Genomic DNA, 19,188 nt, shown 5'->3' on the forward strand with positions numbered 1-19,188 from the left:
CCAGCTGCCAGCCTTGTCACCCTCTTTCCCTCATTCTCCATGTCCTTCTCATGACCAAGTCGATCACATCTCGCTTTGGACCAAAACTCAAATCTCATGCTCCTGTCTTACCTTCCTCCCACTGCCAAGCACCTGGCCCATGGTCTTGTCATCTCTCGCATGGGTTCCACAAGCACCAATCTCCCTCGTCTCCTTAACCCTGATCTTCTCCCCACTGCCCCATGCAACCTTCAATGAGTCTTCTTCAGTCTCCCCTTTCCTGGTGTCATTGCTTTCACCAACACCTACAATGGGGACAATCTCCCTTCCATACACGGGCCAACCTTATTCCCTGCAGTTTCCACACCCATACCCTCTGTCCCAATCACGCTTGCTTCCATGAGGTCAGAGCAGTCTTTCTTTACCGTAGCTCCAATTCTACGATCCCTCCACCAACAATATCATAATCATAACAGTAGCAGTAATAACTGCCACCATGTATGAATCTAGCCTCAACACAACAGTGTGTTAATGCATTCTTCTCATGGAATCCTTGCCACCCTGTGAAGCAGAAAGTCATCCCTATACCTATGACCTCATTCCCAAAGGAGGAAGCTGAGACCCAAAGACATGAGACAAAGGACCTGAGGCTGTTCGGTTCTCACTTCAAGGTTTCTGCTTCCATTTCACCACAGTCCTCATCAATTTCACTCCCCTCCAAACTACCACATCTACCCCCAAATAATTAATGACTAAATAACGTCATCACCTATTTTTCATGATTGCCTTGTGCATGCTACTTTGCTTAATATCTGCTTGGGGTGATGTCTTCCAGTATATATTTTTTGAGACGGAGTCTCACTCTGTCACCCAGGCTGGAGTACAGTAGCTCAATCTCAGCTCACTGCAACCTCTGTCTCCCGGTTCAAGCAATTCTCCTGCCTCAGCCTCCCAAGTTGCTGGGATTACAGGCGCCTACCACCACCCCTGGCTAAATTTTGTATTTTTAGCAGAGATGGAGTTTTGCCATGTTGGCCGGGCTGGTCTCAAACTCCTGACCTCAAGTGATCCGCCCCCCTCAGCCTCCCAAAGTGCTAGGGTTACAGGCGTGAGCCACTGTGCCTGGCCTCTGGTACACTTTTTGTAGCCAGATATTCATGTACGTTTTTATTTCCATCCCAACATCTTGGCCTCTGTCTTGCACAGTATAAATTCTAAACATATACTCATGGATTACATGATCAATTAAAACTTCCACAATTAAAATTAACAAATATTCTTTTAAACATATTCATCCTTTTGTGGGTTTCATTATTCTTAATCCATTATTATCATTCCCTTCTTTTTTAATGCGTCCCTCCTTTTTAAGGCTTGGTTGTAATTTAAGCAGTCAGCCACTGGGTGACACTACAACATCACTCACAAATCCTGAGGCAGTGCCTCCCTGGGTCTCCCCTATTGCAGGTAAAAGGCCCTTTGGTTATCAGGAAGAGTTAGCAAAATAAATAACAAAAGGTGTCATCAACAGTAGACAATCCAGAGACTGGACTGCAGTGGCAGACTGTTTTCTTGTACCTTAAAGTAACCGCACTTGTTCACAATGAAATAGGGGTAAACCGAGGGATTTAGCCTGGAGTAACACTCATTCGAGATTTTAAGAGGCAGCACGGTGCAGTGGGAAGAACCCTGCACGGAGAACCAGGAGACATGGCTTTGCCACTGAACAACAAGGTCACCCCTTACTCCAGGCCACTGGAGAAGGGTTTTCCCATTTTAACACAAGGCATCTGCATCTGCTGTGGGGCCTAAACAAGGCTAAGGGCTCCTGGTAAGCTCCCTAATGAGCTCTAATCCATTTGACTCTCCCTCCCTCTTGCCTGCCCTGTTCTCCAGCGTCCCTGCCCCTTGGCCTTGCCTTGATTTGCTCCCACCTGTGTATTGTGTGCTGGCCCCTCTTCCTCCTGGTTGGTGTCTCCCCGAGAGCTCTTCAGGGCTGCCCTGGCTTCTTGTCAGTTTCTCTCCAGCCAAAGCATCCATTTCCAAGGGGTCAACTTCACCCACAGTCAGACAATCCCTCCGTGTCCCTCACTAGCCCAGCCCTTTCTTTCTGAGAGCCAGTCACATACCCAACTGACCTCAAGCACTGCAAGTCCAAGCCTGGACTCATGATTGCCCCTGAAAAGTGCTTCCTGAGCACGCACCGCTGTCCACACAGCAGCTTACACCTCTCCTGGGAGTCCCACATGCCTCTAACTGCCTGACTCAACTGCCCCAGGTGAGTCTCCTCATTCCTATCCAGTCTGCCTCCCAAATATCTCCACCTCCCATCCACTTCTCTACCCTCCACACTCACCCCCTCGCTAAGCCACCAGGACTTCCCACCTGTATGACTATAGCAGCCTCGGAACAGGTTTTCCCTAACATTACGTTACCTGCCAGCAGCCACATTCTTCAAACAGCACCAGATCATCTTCTTATAACATAAATCCAATCTGCTTCTTCCCTTCTTAAAATCTTTCAACAATTTCTTATTACGCAGGAAAACTTGTCTTTTTTTTTCTTTTTCTTTTTTTTTTTTTTTAAGATGGAGTCTCACTCTGTCACCCAGGCTGGAGTGAAGTGGCGCGATCTCGGCTCCCTGCAACCTTTGCCTCCCAGGTTCAAGCCATTCTCTGCCTCAGCCTCCCGAATAGCTGGGATTACAGGCACCTGCCACCATGCCTGGCTAATTTTTGTATGTTTTTTAGTAGAGACAGGGTTTCGCCATGTTGGCCAGTCTGGTCTTGAACTCCTGACCTCATGATCCACCCACCTTGGCCTCCCAGAGTGCTGGGATTACAGGCATGAGCCACCGTGCCTGGCCCCCGTCTGCTTCTTAAGCAGCATTGCTTGCTGCCAGCTTCCTTACCCACTGCGGTCAAACCTCTCTCTAGTCACGTTTCAGTCCCTCAAACATGTGAGCCTGTCTCCGTCCCACTTCAGGACCCGAGCGGCTGTTCCCCTTGTCTGAACACTTGTAGGAAGCTGACTGGCGCCACAAAAAAAGATACGACATGTCTTAAGCCCATCCCTGTGACTACTGCCTTAGACGGCGAAACACCTGATGAAGTGAAGGATCTTGAGCTGAAGAACTTCTCCCGGGTGATTTAGGTGGGCTCTAAATGCTACTACACGCACCTTTATAAGGAGGACGCAGAGGGAGATTGATGCAGACACACAGAGGAGCAGGCGACGTGAAGACAGGCAGAGACTGGAGTGAGGCCACCGGGAACCAAGGACTGCTGATGCCACAAGGAGTGGAAGGAGGCGAGGAGCAGGTTCTCCCCCAGAGCCGTGGAGGAAGCCTGGCAGTGCCAGCAGCTTGCTTTGGACTTCAGGCCTCTAGAGAATACATTTCTATTGTATTAAGCCACCATATATATGGTCATTTGTTACACAGCCATAGCAACTGATGGAAGGCTCCTCCTCCGGGCTGTGGCTAGGGGAGTTCTAATTCCACCCGGTTCCAGCTCAGGTGCTAACCCACAGCTCCCTGTGCCCTGACCCCCATATGCTCCCATGCAAAGCAAGCCAGGGCACCACATTGTCCACCTGGGGAGGGAGCAAGGATTTTTGTCTTGTCTTTTCCCTGATGTGACTAGAGTACCTCGAACAGTGCCTGGTGCTCATCAGGCAGCCAGAAATAGTGGTCGGAGGGGAGTCTTGTCTGTCGCTCGGCTCTGAGCTCCAGGCTGCAGGGACTTTCTTCTTTATGACTGAGGCCTTCATGGCCTGGGTGAATGCCTGGCATGTGGTAAATGCTCAATGGTTACTTGCCAAATGAATGGAAAGGTATTATTATTGGCATTATAATTCATTGCAGTTAAGATTGTGTGACAGAGGCCGAGTGCAGCGGCTCACGCCTGTAATCCCAGCACTTTGGAAGGCCGAGATAGGCAGATCTCTTGAGGCCAGGAATTCAAGACAAGCCTCGTCAACATAGTGAAACCCCGTCTCTACTAAAAATACAAAAATCAGCCGGGCATGGTGGCTGGCGCCTGTAGTCCCAGCTACTTGGGAGGCTGAGGCGGGAGAATTGCTTGAACCTGGGAGGTGGAGGTTGCAGTGAGCTGAGATCACGTCACTGCACTCCAGCCTGGCGACAGAGCCAGACTCTGTCCAAAAAAAAAACCAAAAAAACAAAAGATTGTGTTATAGAGAAATAAGCACCTTGGAGACAGCTATTTGTGGGTTTCTTGGCAAATTATTGAATATGGTTGTTTGAAAGGAGAAATTTGCTTTTATTTCCTAAAACCTTTATAATTCCTCATCTTAGCTAATTAGTCAGACGTTACATTTGCACTAAAGAGGCATCCTTATACTCAGTGCTATTTTCCTAAGTAATAGAATATTCCCCCAAACTGTGCCGTGCTTTTGAGTGCACCTGTATCGCTAGCCATTATTTCTTGCCAATAACAAATTCAGCGCGGTCCCGCATTTGCTGAGCTCTGCACCCAGCCTGGCCCGGGTCGTGCTGGGTCACACAGTGTGGCAGTTGTTGCTATGGAATTGAACTCCACATGAGGACCAAAGGCCCTGTTGCAAATCACTGACAAGTTAATGAGGTGACTGACCAGGGCAGATGTGCCCAAACCTGCCTTCAGACCCAAACCGCAAGTAGGATTCCCAGGGGAGAGTCTTGATCCGTCAGCTCTACACGTAGACTTGGTCTGTTTGGAAAACAGGTAATACATTCCACAGTGTAGTAGGCAGATAAAAGCTTCTTCTCTCTCTTTTCTCATGCATGGATGCTGGATTTAAAGAGATATTTCTCAGCCTACTGAAATGTTGTTAGTTAGTTGGAGTTATTTCCCCGTGTAGACATCAGCTGCTGCCGCTATTTCTACCACTATAATTTATTAATAGGCCAAATAGTATTCAATGACAGGCAGGGATCCTTCCTTTACTCTCTAGGCCTCCCAAACCCTGTTCAGAAATCCTTACTTGAAGCCAGGCATGGTGGCTCACGCCTGTAATCCCAGCACTTTGGGAGGCTAAGGCAGGCACATCACCTGAGGTCTGGAGTTTGAGACCAGCCTGGACAACATGGCAAAATCCCATCTCTACTAAAAATACAAAAATTAGCCAAGCGTGGTGGGGGTGCCTGTAATCCCAGCTACTCTGGAGGCTGAGGCAGGAGAATTGCTGGAACCCAGGAGGCGGAATTTGCAGTGAGCTGAGAGAGCACCACAACACTCCAGCGTGCATGAGAGAGACTCCATCTCAAAAAAAAAAAGAAATCCTTACTCAAGCACCTACACAGATCATCCTATAGCTGAAGATTCAGCCTCTAACTTTTGCAAGTTTTCTATTCTTCAGAAATCAAGGTTCCTGTTCTTGACGTGGGGGAACACTTGAACAAGCTAAGCCCAAGTTATAAACTGGAAGCTGGTGGGCTGAATTTTACTGGGGAGTGTGTTCAATTGCTAGTCTCTAGGCTTTTAAAAAATTCTGAATTCCGATGCCTTTAAATGACAAATGCACTGTCCAGCTCCTAGTAGCCCCGTCCTGAGCACCTCCTCTCCCCATTACCACATTCAGGTCACCAGCTGTTCCCCAAGGGCATCTGAGTCTGCCACCTCTGACTGGGACTTCATTTACCAGGGAATTCTCCAGTAGTGACAACATGAGCCAGAGAGTTCTTGGAGGAGGAAGATACAGCAAGAAGAACAAAAAAGCAAACCCAACAAGCTCAGGGCTTAAAAAAAGACCACTTTTGCCAACTTCCAATTGTCACTGGAACTTGTTTACATCAACATGGAACACAATTGACTTAAGTTAACTTTGAGGACATAAAAATTATTGTTCTGAATGATGTATCAGGCTACAGGTAGAAAATGTCCTAAAACACAGCTGTGTGAGTAATGAGACTGAGTTCTCGAACTTCGAGTGCAAGTAATTCAATGAAATGAAAAATGTTAACGGTAATTAAAATTTCCCAAGTAAATTCCATTTTTATCACGGAATGCAAGCTCTTAGGAGTATAAGGGATGAGTGAATGAGATCACAGGGAAAATACTTGCATTTTTTTAGCGATTGAAATTCTCAGAAGAAAGAATGACTCACTCATGTTTGATTTTGGTTTTCAAACCAAAACAACTAAGACAATTCTTGACCTTTAAGCCATTTGACCTCCGTGTTTGTAAACCCACTACATTGTAAGATTTTGTTAATTTCACAGTTGTTATACTCCCTTGAACAGAAAACATGGGGAAAAAACTGGACAGTGTCTCTATTATCATCCTTGTTACTAAAGTACAACTTATACAAGGTCCCCATTCTAATTTGTAAGGACATGTAATTTTCCCTGCAAGGAGCGCACCATTAAACACAGAGAGCTTCCTCCCTTGAAACTGATAAGGAATAATACACCTCATTCACACCCTTAAAGACGGGCCATAATGAGGTTCAGGGAAATGTTAGGGCCTCATCACAGTCATTTGGGAAACCAAGTAAACAGCTGTCATATGTGAAAACCCACGTTCCACATCACAGAACCACGGGCTGCTAGAGCCGAGAGGGACCAACCAGCCCCCTCTAGGACAAGTTCTCATGTCCCAGGTGAGGGCTCTGAACCTGAAAAAGATCAAGGAGGTAAGCTCCGGTCTCCTCCCCTCAGGCTAGAGCTCTTCCCAGGGTGCCACTGCACCTTAACAGGTCCAAGAGCTGCAACCCTCTTATTTGTTGCTGCTGCTCAAAGTGCTTATTTCTGACCCTACCTGAAATTCTCAAGGGAATTTGAACGATGTGAGATTATTCATTTCATAACAGGCTTAAATGCCAGTGTGTGTGGAGAAAGTCTAGGGTTGGGGAAGAGACTCCCCACTAATTGTGTCCCCCTCTTCTCTTGGGTATGGGAGATCCCCCTCCAGAGCCCCTGCATGCTGGCCTGACCACCAGCTCAGCTCCCAAATCCTGTCCAGGCTGGAATCTAATTTTTTTTCCTTTTCAGACAGAGTTTTGCTCTTGTCGCCCAGGCTGGAGTGCCATGGCGAAATCTCAGCTCACTGCAACCTCCACCTCATGGGTTCAAGCAATTCTCCTGCCTCAGCCTTCCAGGTAGCTGGGATTATAGGCACCCACCACCATGTCTGGCTAATTTGTTGTATTTTTAGTAGAGATGGGGTTTCACCATGTTGGCCAGGCTGGTCTTGAACTCCTGACCTCAGGTAATCCGCCCACCTCAGCCTCCCAGGGTGCTGGGATTACAAGCGTGAGCCACTGCACCCGGCCCCTGAATTTTAGTTTCTTAATTTGTATGTACTCACTGCCTGTTGTGTGCTATCTACTGTGATAATCTCAAAGTACAAAAAAATGACCCCCAGTTTACAAAGTGGAGAAGTGAAGGTAGGTAAACTTATTTCAAGGGTGTCCACAGTGGCTCAGGAGTCGGGATCAACGTTTTACATGTGTTCTCATGACCACCTTCAGGAAGTGTATGCTTGCCGTCTAATCCATAAAGTCAGGCACATTCACACTCAAATCCAGCCAGAGCTAGAGGGCAGGGCAGGACAAGTACAGCGAAAGAGAAGCAGGTAGGAGGCTGCTGGGAGGCTCTGGCAGGCAGACACTGACACCGGCTGTGATGAGCAGAAAGGCCTTGTCGTTTGGCATCTCCACTGAGCTCCTTTGAGGAGAACAGGAAAGACAGTGGCAGAGTGCAAATGGGAAGGCATTCAGAAACGGGCAGGGAAGTGGAAATATTCAGACTATCTTCAAGAGTGAATGAGTGGCCCAACTGCTGCAGCTGGAAAGGGTCAAGGGGAGCAGTAACGGGGATTACAGATGAAAACTCATGCTGAGGCTAGACTGTGGGCCTCCAGCGGTACAGTGATCGGGCTGGACTTTATTCTGCAGACATCAAAGGAGGCCCCCCCTTAGTTCTCCACCTTAGATCGTTCCATCTCCACCTCTAACTCTAGCTCTCCTCTCCAGTTCAATTGCGAACCATGGCCATTCCTCAGCACAGAACTAGCCTTGTCTGTCAACGATCGCTTTAGACACAGCAGTTTCGATGTGGGGTGTGATGAAACTACTACCTGCTACTACTCTGGGCATTAACCTGTGAGACGGGAACACTTTCCTTCTTTGGAATACCCTGTTACGCCACTTGAGGGCTGTGCAGCCTCAGGCAGATCCCTCAAGCCTCAGGAATTGGGTGTATTCCTATTCTGATAGTCCCCCTTGAGTCGCCACTGCAGCTCAGAAGGTTGGCCGGCTGCTGAGGGCTTGAGCCTGTTGCTTTCCCAAAGCACCTTCCGTTATACACAAGCCACACCCCCAAATCCTCAGCTGGAGATGTCGCAGCGACTTGCAGCCTTCCCACGGAAAACCCATGCATCTCAGGAAGACCGGAGGCTCCCTGGTGTGGCGCACACAGCTCTCCTGGACCGCACAGACACAGAGACACACACAGCAGAGTGCTGCTCAGGACCGGCAGCCTTCGCCATCCAGAGACTGCTCAGAGGAAAAGTGCACCATCTACGCACGCTTGTTTAACAGCACAAGGTTAACAGCAAGGAAAGGCCAGAGTGCTGTTCAACATCTTCCAATGAACGGACAGTCCCCACACCAAATTATCCATCCCAAAGGCCAACTGTGCCAAGACTGAGATGCCCTGTCGTAATCTCACCTCTGCTGTGTGATGCAAGTATTCTTATTTCCACTCTTTAGAGCAAGGAAACTAAATTCCCAACAGTTCTAAATAACAGTTCTAAATAACAGAACAGCCACTCACTCACTCTGGAAGACAATCTGAATATTTCCACTTCTCTGCCCGTTTCTGAATGCCTTCCTTCCCATTTGCACTCCGCCTCTGTGTTTCCTGTTCTTCTCAAAGGAGTTCAGTGGAGATGCCAAACCACAAGGACACGGAAGAGGAGGACCGATGGGGGTACATGCGAGGAAACCCAGGCTTGGTCAGATCAAGTGGCAACCTGAGTTTACCAAGTGATGCTGCAACCCAGCAGTTGGCACCTTCGTGTAATCATCTTGCCACGATCGTGGAGCAAGTGCTGGGGCTGCAGCCAGACACCTGGATGTGATTCCTGGCTCTTGCACAGCCTAGCAGGTTATTTAGAACTGTTGGGAATTTCGTTTCCTTGCTCTACAGAGTGGAAATAAGAATACTTGCATCACAGAGCAGAGGCGAGGTTAGAACCGGGCTTCTCAGTCTCGGCACAGTTGGCATTTGGGATGGAAAATTCTTTGGTGTGGGGACTGTCCTGTGCACTGGAAGATGCTGAACAGCACTCTGGCCTTTGCTGGCTGAAAACCAGTAGCATCTCCCTTTCTGCTAAAGCAATTCTCAGCCTCCTTCACATTGGGTGCCCACTGAAGTGCCTTTATCAAAGCAAATGGTTCTCTTCATTTTGTGGTCTGCTCATCCCTTTCTTGGGATCAGATCTATTTATCTTGGTCCTGAAACTCAAAGTCATAAAATTTAGAGGTACTGAGGTTGTTTTTCTTTTTACATTTGTACCATCTTGATATATTTATATTAATAACCTCACAAAAAAAGTCAGGCTTTTTTTCCTATATAATGTGCACATTTACACAAAAAAAAGCTAAGGACTTTGTTTTCCTGAAGTTTCACTCTTAAAATTATATTATGAAAGTGGCTCAAGACTGGCTGGACACAGTGGATCATGCCTGTAATCCCAGGACTTTGGGAAGCCAAGGAGGGAGGATCACTTGAGGCCAGGAGTTTGAGACCAGCCTGGGAAATGTAGCAAGACTCCACCTCTACAAAATACTAATACTACTACTACTAATAATAAAATAATTAGCCTAGTGTAGTGGCATGTGCCTGTAGGCCCAGCCACTCAGGAGGTGGAGGTGGGAGGCTCACTTGAGCCCAAGAGTTTGAGGCTACAGTGAGCCAAGATCATGCCACTGCACTCCAGCCTGGGTGACAGAGTGAGACCCTGTCTAAAAAAGGAAAAGAATAGAAAAGAAAAAGCTCTGGCCGGGCACGGTGGCTCACGCCTGTAATCCCAGCACTTTGGGAGGCTGAGGCGGGCAGATGGCGAGGTCAGGAGATGGAGACCATCCTGGCTAACACGGTGAAACCCCGTCTCTACTAAAAATACAAAAAAGTGAGCCAGGCATGGGGCGGGCACCTGTAGTCCCAGCTACTCGGGAGGCTGAGGCAGGAGAATGGCATGAACCCGGGAGGAGGAGCTTGCAGTGAGCTGGGATCACGCCACCTCACTCCAGCCTGGGTGACACAGCGAGATTCTGTCTAAAGAAAAGAAAAGAAAAGAAAAGAAAAGAAAAGAAAAGAAAAGAAAAGAAAGAAGGAAGGAAGGGCGGGCTCAAGATAAATTCTGATGAACAAAATTTTTGATGTACTGAAGAAGGAACCAAGCAGTTTAAGCATCAGGGGATTTGTCATAACTTATGCTCAATAAGGTAGCTGCTCCCAGTAAAATAGGCCAACAAAGGAACCCATTGCACACCTGCTGTGTAAAGTTGAAGCAATACCATGAGAGAAATATGTGGTCCCTTCTCTCAGGAAGGTAGTGTTTTGTGTCCTTGTAGACTCCTCCTTACTCTACTGTGCTTTCTGAATGTCATGCACAGCCCCCTACGATTGACTTGAACACTGTTACAGACTGAATATCTGTAGCCCCCAAAATTCATATGTTGAAATTCTAACCCCCAAGGTGATAGTAGGAGGAGATGGGGTCTCTGGGGGGTAATTAATCAGAGTGGAGTCATCGTGAATTGAATGCCCCTATAAATGGGACCCCAGAGGGCTTTCTCTCCACCATATGAGGATACAATGAGAAGGCACCATCTGCACACCAGAAAGCAGGCCTTCAGCAAGATGCTGGATCTGCTGGCACCTTGCTCTTGGGGTTCCCACCCTCCTGGACTGTGAGAAATCAATTTCTCATAAGCCACCCAGTCTATGGTATTCTGTTACAGCAGCGAGAATGGATGAGGACACATTTGAAAAGAATCGTTGATCTGACTCAAAAATTGTCCCAAACTTCTATAACACACTCCTTTCTTGTGAGATTGTGGCAGTAATTGTAATTAAAGAATTGTTTGATCTAATACTTTATCACAAATGAATTAATGGGCTGCTGTCAGAACATGGAGGAGATGTTAATAAATGTTCAAGAGACCTGATAGACAGTAACCAAAGAGGTTCTTGGCTTTGTAGAACACAGAATCTAGCATGGTCATCAATGCCACCATTCCGGGTGGACTTGAGCAAGACACCTACTTTCCTGGGCTTCGGTCTGTTGCCCTGCAAATGTGGTATCCTAAGAAGATTCTTAGGAGAAGTCAATGAGCAGAAGCATTTTGAACTCATAGAACAGTGCCTGGCACATAAGCATGCAAAAAATACAGCTATCGCTTCATTAGAACACTGTGCCACTTGTTTCAATAGGGACAATCCAAGAAAGAGTCCTATAGTCAACTGTCTGGAAAGACCAAACAAACTTGGATTTTTTTCCAACCAACTTCAGTACTTCTCAGAGCCTTTAAAATGCCATGCTTCAGGATGGTGACCCAGTAGGTACCATGTCACACCAGGACCCTTCCTCCATAGGGCAACTCATATAAAATAATGGGTGAATCGCAGCTTCCTAGACTGTCTTCAAAGCCCAGACTGTCTAATATAATTGAGATTGCTATTAGAATGTGAAAAACGTTGGCTGTGAAATACATAAACGTTATCAAGGACTAAAACTGGCCAAGACTCTGAGACTACTTAACATTAAATATGCACAAGGTTTCAAAATTCAGGAATGCTGCCCATGTCGGTTTTTACATCACTTACCCGAGACCCCTTTTCAGGAACGCAGTGGCAAACAGAGCAATCTCTTCCTCCACAAGGACCAACGTATTTCTTTCCACTCTGGAAAGCGAAGCATCTTATTTAGTATACCAGTACTCATTGTTTAACTGGGTGCATAACACAACATTATAACAAGCACTCTTGGTTTACCTTTGACTCCATAAGAAGAAAAAACTAATCATGACATATAAAAAGATGAAGAACTTACACAGTAGCTTAATATTAAGGAGGGTTGAGTATATGAGCAAGAAGCTTCCAAAACTGAGGACGCTGAAGGAAAATAAGTCTCCTTCTAAAGTCATTTGGCTTTAACTGGAATCTTCTGCAATTTCTCCCTTTCAGTAAGACAGAATTTATTAAGTTGCAAACAGTCTTAGAGTGTAAACTATGTGGTTAGGCAATCCATATGAAGACAATGGAGTCTAGTTTAAATGAAAAGCTTGGCTTTTCTTCAGGCCCGTTTTGCTTTATCTTCAAGATCAGCTGTGGTGTGTCTCCTCCCTCATCAAACTGTCCTTCATAGGACACTTCTCCTGTCACATCCTTGGGCTTAAAATTAAAATTGTTCTTCCTACAATTTGCTGAGACTCCAAGATGGTTTCTCTAATGTGTTTCTCAAACAGAAACTCCTGAACTTGAATAATTTGGACCTTTTCCCCACTTTTAGCAAACTTTCCAACACTCTCTTCAGAGCAACACACACACACACACACACACACACACACACACACACACCCTTTGGGAAGAATCAGCTCCTTGTTCTCATGAATCCTAATCACCTATATCCAGAGTAATCATCCACTTCCATACAAAAGCATAGTCCCAGAGTACTATTTCCATAAGCAGATCCCTTAACAGCAATCACCATGATGCCCCTGCAATGAACATGAGCACTGAGCGCACATTCCCAGGCTGGGCCTGCCAGTGAGGAGGGAGTGGTGGTTTAGGCCCCTATGTAGTGGACAAAGTACCTCTAGATGCTGGGACTTGAGGGCATGGAGAGGAATATCAAGAAAGCATCGGCGGTAAGTTTTGCCTGGCTCATGATCTGACCTAGCCGTCATTGCAACATTTATACATTGCCCGTACAATTTTATGATTGATCAACCTTTTAAACTTAAGGCTGTAAACTCAAGCCTTTAGACCAGTGTATGATGGGAAAACATAAAACAATAAAACCAGTATTTATAGTTCCCATGGAAGACATATATACATATGTATGTGTGAATGCCTATGAATATATATGTGTATATGTGAATATACATGTATGTATACACATATATGAACAGGTATATGTATATGGGGGAAAAGAGTCTAATCAGCATATATTATTTTTCTTTTCAATCACACAATTTAGGCTTATTTTTTGAAGAAAAATATGCTCAGACACAATCCAAAAGAAAATATCTTTAAGCATTAATTTTAAAAAGACATCTTTGTAAACAATATTCTCATGGATCATTACAAGCATACAAGAATTTGAAGCTTGACAAGAGCCACGTGATTAGATAATTTAAGTTTAAAAATGTATTTGAAGTTTCAGAAATATATGCCTCTTGAGTTTTGAGTAACATTGTTATCTATAAATGCAGAAATATTAAGTTCAACACCCTGATAAGGTTAAAAAAAATTAAATGCCCGGGCCCAGGTCAGGACAGCATGAAAGCACTTAAAGTAACTAGACTGAATACTTGGGTTCATTTAAGGTTGGGCTTCATTACTATGTGTTCACTGAAATATCAAAACAACTAGAGGAAAAAAATAAGGTCAGTTGATTAGATGGCTTGATAATAAGGGCAAGTTTGTTATTATTATTTCTTTGCTTATTTTTGCCAAACATCACTAAGATGTTTGCAGCAAAACTATGTTTCAGGAAAGAATCAGTTTAAAATTAGCAGATTCTAAAACAACAACAACAACAACAACAACAACAACGGAATAATCACATATCAAGCTTTGACTTGGATCAGTAAAAGGAAAAAGCAAGAGGTGATTTTATCCGCTGCAAAGTTCTTCTACCTAAGCATTCTCCAATAAATGTTTCAAAGAGGAGGGTAAATTTATAGAGGTCTGCACCTCAAAAATAGATTGTATAAATTCATTTTAAAAGATAAACACAATATTTCAGACAATTAAACATTCAAAGTATGAACCACATTCACTGGGAATACATTCATACTCTCGGAAACTAATGTTACTCTTCTTCAAAGAGAGAAAAGGAAAAGTCACTATCTGTCTTATCTCAGATATTGTTAAACATATATTTGTCACATAGAAAAGTTCAAAGGCTGGCTGTGGCGGCTCATGCCTGTAATCCCCGCACTTTGGGAGGGCAAGGCTGGCAGATCACTTGAAGCCAGGAGTTCGAGACCAGCCTGGCCAACATGGTGAAACCCCATCTCTACTAAAAATAACAAAAAAATTAGCCAGGTGTGATGGCACATGCCTGGAATCCCAGCTACTCGGGAGGCTGAGGAGGAAGAATCGCTTGAACTGGGAGGTGGAGGTGGCAGTGAGCTGAGATCGTGCCACTGTACTCCAGCTTGGGCGACAGAGTGAGACCAAAAAAACAAAACAAAAAAAAATTCAAACAAAGAAGTTATTAATGTCTTATACTTGTAATTCCATCTTCTTTTTTGAAAAACAAATAATATAGGCACATAATTTTAAAAATTCAAATGGTGCAAAAGAGTATAACAGGAAAAGAAACGTCCTCTTTCAACAATGGCCCCAAGTTCCCTCCTATATAGGAAAATTTTTTTTCAAATGGGTGTCTGGGCATTAATAAGCATATTCATACAATGACCTCATTCACACACACACACACACACACACAGGCAGATGAGCACATGGGCACACATGCACAGATGTGTAAAAACACACTTTTGGTGATTTTTGACTTGTTTTACTTTTATCCAAATGGTGGATTGCTCTACATTTTGCTGTTTTCACATAACTGAAAGTCTTCAAAATCATTCCAAAGTAATACATATGCCTATCCATCAGACCACGTACCATACCTTATTTAACCAGTTGTTGCTGAAGGAAATTTAGGGGGCTGTTTTCTGTCTATACTGAACACTATCCTGAAATTAGTATTCTTGGGCATATTTATCTGTATGCATGAATCAGAATAAACAAGTATGACAAATTCCAAAAACACACATTCTGTGTCAATAGGTACATGCATTCGAAATCCGGATGGGTAATACCAAATTGCTTCCCACAGACACTGCGTAACAATTTGTATTGCTACCTTTAAAACCCAACGATAGTATGGCCCCTCCCTGTGTGAAATCTCTAGAATCTCTGCACACCACAAGCTGGTAGAAGGCCTGGGATAGAAAAATCTTTGGTTCAGAAATTATATTTACTCATATGCAATATTTAAAAAAAGCAAAATCTAGGACTCTGCAGACTTTTATAACATATAAAAGAACACAAACTTTTAAAAATCAGATAAGAGAAATATAAAAAGTACACATGTATATATCACAGTATTGTTTCCACTCGTTATTTCAGGTGATGCTCTCAAATGCATGTCAACAAAGTTGGGCAAGTCTTATCATCCCTACTCAATACAGGAGATAACTGAGTCTTATATAAGTTAAGAAATGAATCATTGGCAGAGTCAAGAACCACTGGCTCCTCATTCTTTAACCCAGGTGTTTTCTGCTCCCAACTTGTGGGAAAAGGAGAACAGAAGGTAATTTTGCATTTTGATTTGCTTTAAAAAGACCTACAATAACTTGACTCACTGAAGTTTCACTGGGTGGATCCAAGATGGAGAGTATGAACAGATAAGGATGTGTTCACTAGAGTGATTTAAACCAAGTCAGGTGTCTCAAGATCAACCTGAGTTGCAGGCAGACCACAATGGGATTTCCCAGACACATCTGAGGGTGAGTTTAATGACTGAGATTCTTCAGTGAGGAGGCAGAAGAAAGATAGCTTATTACAGAATGTTCTGGACTTATTTTTCTTCTGAGCTAAAATGTTCAAATTATTCTTATACTTCTTGATTTAATCTTGAAATGACCCAGCCGCCTCCTGCCTGTCTCCAAAAAAAAAAAAAAAAAAACTTAAAAAAAAGGGTTATGTTCGTATTAAAATAAAGAAATCCCCAATACCTAGGCAATTCAGTAAGCAGTCTTGACTATAAAATATAAAATAAATCTTAGTGTTTACTTAATCCTATTCTCAATTTTACAGGTAAGAAAACTGAGTCCCAGAGGGTGATTTCTTTGAAAGTACAACAAAAATTATGCATTTGATAAAGTGAATTTTCACAACACAACCAGAGCTAGTGAATGTACTTACCCCATATACACATTGTACAGAAAAGAGAATGAGTATAAGTGACCTACAGAAAAACAAAAATGCAGATTAATTTAAACAGTTTCTTTTCACGTGAAACAAATTAAAAAGAAAAAGAGGAAAGGAATTAATTCCAGAAAGCTACTTTTTATTTCTAACAGGCTGCTCCGACTAGCCGACTTATCATCAGTGACAAGATCCTTGCTTTCCTCTCTCTGGCTGCCATCATTGCCTTTCCTCTTTTTAATCAGCCAAGAAGTATGTGTTGAACCCCTTGTGTGGTCCTCATTGTGCTGGGGACCGTGAGGACACTCTGAAGGTGAGACCTGGAGGGATACACGAGTGAAGGAAGATGATTCTCAGAATGAAAACTGCAGGAGAGAGGGAAGGAGGCAGCTTTGTTCGGAGACACACACTGCGGAGACAGTGTATCCCAAATGCCATTTAGTGGAAGCAACTAGAAGGAGAGAATGTGGAAGGAAACCTAACTGGACTGGGATGATGGTTTGGAGAAAAAGGGAAATAATATGGAAGATTTAGGGAAAAGTTATGTAGTCCAGGGTTTATAAGTGAGGCCGAAATCTGACTGGGGTAACTTCATTATTACAAACAAATTTTAACAGAGGAAATATGCAATTTTAAAAGACCACTAAAAGGCCAAGCGCGGTGGCTCACACCTGTAATCCCAGAACTTTGGGAGGCTAAGGTGGGCGGATCACCTGAGGTCAGGAGTTCGAGATCAGCCTGGCCAACATGGCGAAACCCCATCTCTACTAAAATACAAAAATTAGCTGGGCATGGTGGCGCATGCCTGTAATTCCAGCTACTCCGGAGGCTGAGGCAGGAGAATCGCTTGAACCTGAAAGGCAGAGATTGCAGTGAGCTGAGATCGTGCCACTGCACTCCAGCCTGGGCAACAGAGTGAGGCTCTGTCTCAAAACAAAACAAAATACCCATTAAACATTTACATATATTTTCTAGACCTTATATTTGTCAAACAGCTTCTGGATCCATCATCTCATCTAATGCTTCAAAGAGCTTGTGGGGATCACACCATTCCAAAGGATACTAGGAGAACTGGGGCTCAGTCCTGGGCCGTGATTTATTCGCCATCCTTGTTCTTTCATTCTCTGTAGAGCCTTCTCCTCTCTAAAACCTCATGTCCTAAGTGAGCCTTTGTTCTCCACCCTCTACTTCTTCCTCTTGCGCTGAGATGCCGACAAACACTACAGATGTTTACAGAGCTCTGGATCTAGATGAGACCCTGACTAGGAGATGAGTAACTAGGTCCAGTCCATACTTAATGGCTCCCACATGAAATTCCCTCTCTCTCCAGCTGTTTTCATGATTATTCCAGTACAAGCCAGGTTGGCTTTTCATTGTAGTAACCAAGTAAATAAAGAGAAAAATATGAAGGAGATGTTAAACACTGGGAATCAACTGCTTTAAAAATTAGGTTGAATGTGTATTTACAACTCTTGCTTCTTAAATGAGTTATTATCACTGGACATTTTTAAACAGGATATGTTGCATTTTATAGCAATTGTAGCTTCTCTCTCTATAATCTCATTAAGGATTGTAGGCACAGCATGTTTCTTAAACCTTTTATAGAAGAGCAAACAGACTTAGAAAAGTTGGACAATATGCTCCAAAGAGTGCAGACAGAATGGCCCCGAGGGGGCCAGCTCGGGTCAGGTCTGAAGCTCCTTCATAGTCCCTGTATCCTGCACTGGACTTGTTCTTTCTGCCACTGCAGATATTAAAAAATAAGATCATTCCTTTTTTTTTCTTTAAAAAAAAATGCACAATTAAGATTCCTTTCCATTTCTTCTACATCCACTCCAAATCAGTTAAGACTGGACCATATTCCTTCCCACCACCTTCGCTTCTTTCACTCCCCATAATTTCTTGTTCATCATCCTCAGAACTTTTTGTGTTTTTTCACTATTTAACATTTCCCCGTGTTAACTCCCAATGTCTTTTTGAGTCTCGTCGAACAATCTCATGTTGGTTTCCTGTTTTCCTATTGCTGCTGTCACACATTACCACACACTCAGACGCTTAAAACAATGCATATATATTATCTTACAGTTCTGGAAGTCAGAAGTCTGAAATGGGTCTCACTGCCAAGAACCAAGGTGTTGGCAGAGCTGTATTACTTCTGAAGGTCCCCGGGGAGAATCTGATTCCTTGCCTTGTGCAGATTCTAGAGGCTGACCACATTCCTTGGCTCCTGGTCCCCTTCAACCTTCAAAGCCAGCAGTGGCCAGTGGCGTCTCTCCTGCTGCATCCCGCTGGTCTCTGCTTTTGTGGTCAAAGCTCTTTCTCTGACTGTTCTCCTGCTTCTCCCCTTCACTTCCAAGGATCCTTGTCATTGTATTGGGCCCATCCAGATAGTCAGGCTCAGGTGAACTCCTCCATCTCAATGTCAGCTGATCAGCAACCATAATTCTATCTGTAGCTTTAAATACCCCTTGTCATCTTGCCATGTAACATAACATATTCACAGATTCCAGAGATTAAGATGTGGACATCTGTGGGGGGCTGGGGGTGTTATTAATCTGTACTTGTGAAGTGGTCTGTCCTAACTCTACTAGTTATAGGGACCCTGACACTTTGGGCATGTACGTCTTTTGCTATTCAAACCTGGTGAGTAAGAGAGCAAGAATCTGGGCCCTTTCCTTGTGCAGCTTCCCATTTGATGATTATGTAGGTGCATTTCAGGGAAAATTAAGAGGGATGGTGTTCAATAATAAAAATGAGTCATGAAATGGCAGACATACCCTTAGCTTTCTGGAATGATTTGATTTTTTGACATATTAAGCATTCAGATGATTTATATCCATAGAACAAACATTGAGTAGAAACTACAAATAAAAGCAGGCAATCACACTGAGGATACTCACCAGGGACCTGTGGCCAATGACTTGGTCAATCTGAAGGAGCACCTCATTAGTACTACATGCAGAGACGACATCACAGGCAAGTCTTAGTACTTAAAAAATATTCTGGCCGGGCGCGGTGGCTGAAGCCTGTAA

General features: G+C 44.2%; 1 protein-coding gene across 1 annotated transcript in view; it reads right to left on the reverse strand.

The window, feature by feature from the left end:
• Window positions 1-19,149, reverse strand: part of COL4A4 (collagen type IV alpha 4 chain) — a 138,992-nt gene extending 119,843 nt beyond the window's left edge. The window contains exons 1-3 of the mRNA XM_023193830.1: window positions 19,057-19,149; window positions 16,154-16,196; window positions 11,816-11,893 (exon numbers count right to left, since the gene is read on the reverse strand). Of these exons, the coding sequence (XP_023049598.1) occupies window positions 11,816-11,893; window positions 16,154-16,196; window positions 19,057-19,127 (192 nt within the window). The 5' untranslated portion in view covers window positions 19,128-19,149. The remainder of the gene's footprint in view (window positions 1-11,815; window positions 11,894-16,153; window positions 16,197-19,056) is intronic.
• Between the last annotated feature and the right edge of the window lie 39 nt (window positions 19,150-19,188).

Source organism: Piliocolobus tephrosceles, chromosome 11 (assembly GCF_002776525.5).
Source record: "Piliocolobus tephrosceles isolate RC106 chromosome 11, ASM277652v3, whole genome shotgun sequence".
NCBI classification, from domain to species: Eukaryota; Metazoa; Chordata; class Mammalia; order Primates; family Cercopithecidae; genus Piliocolobus; species Piliocolobus tephrosceles.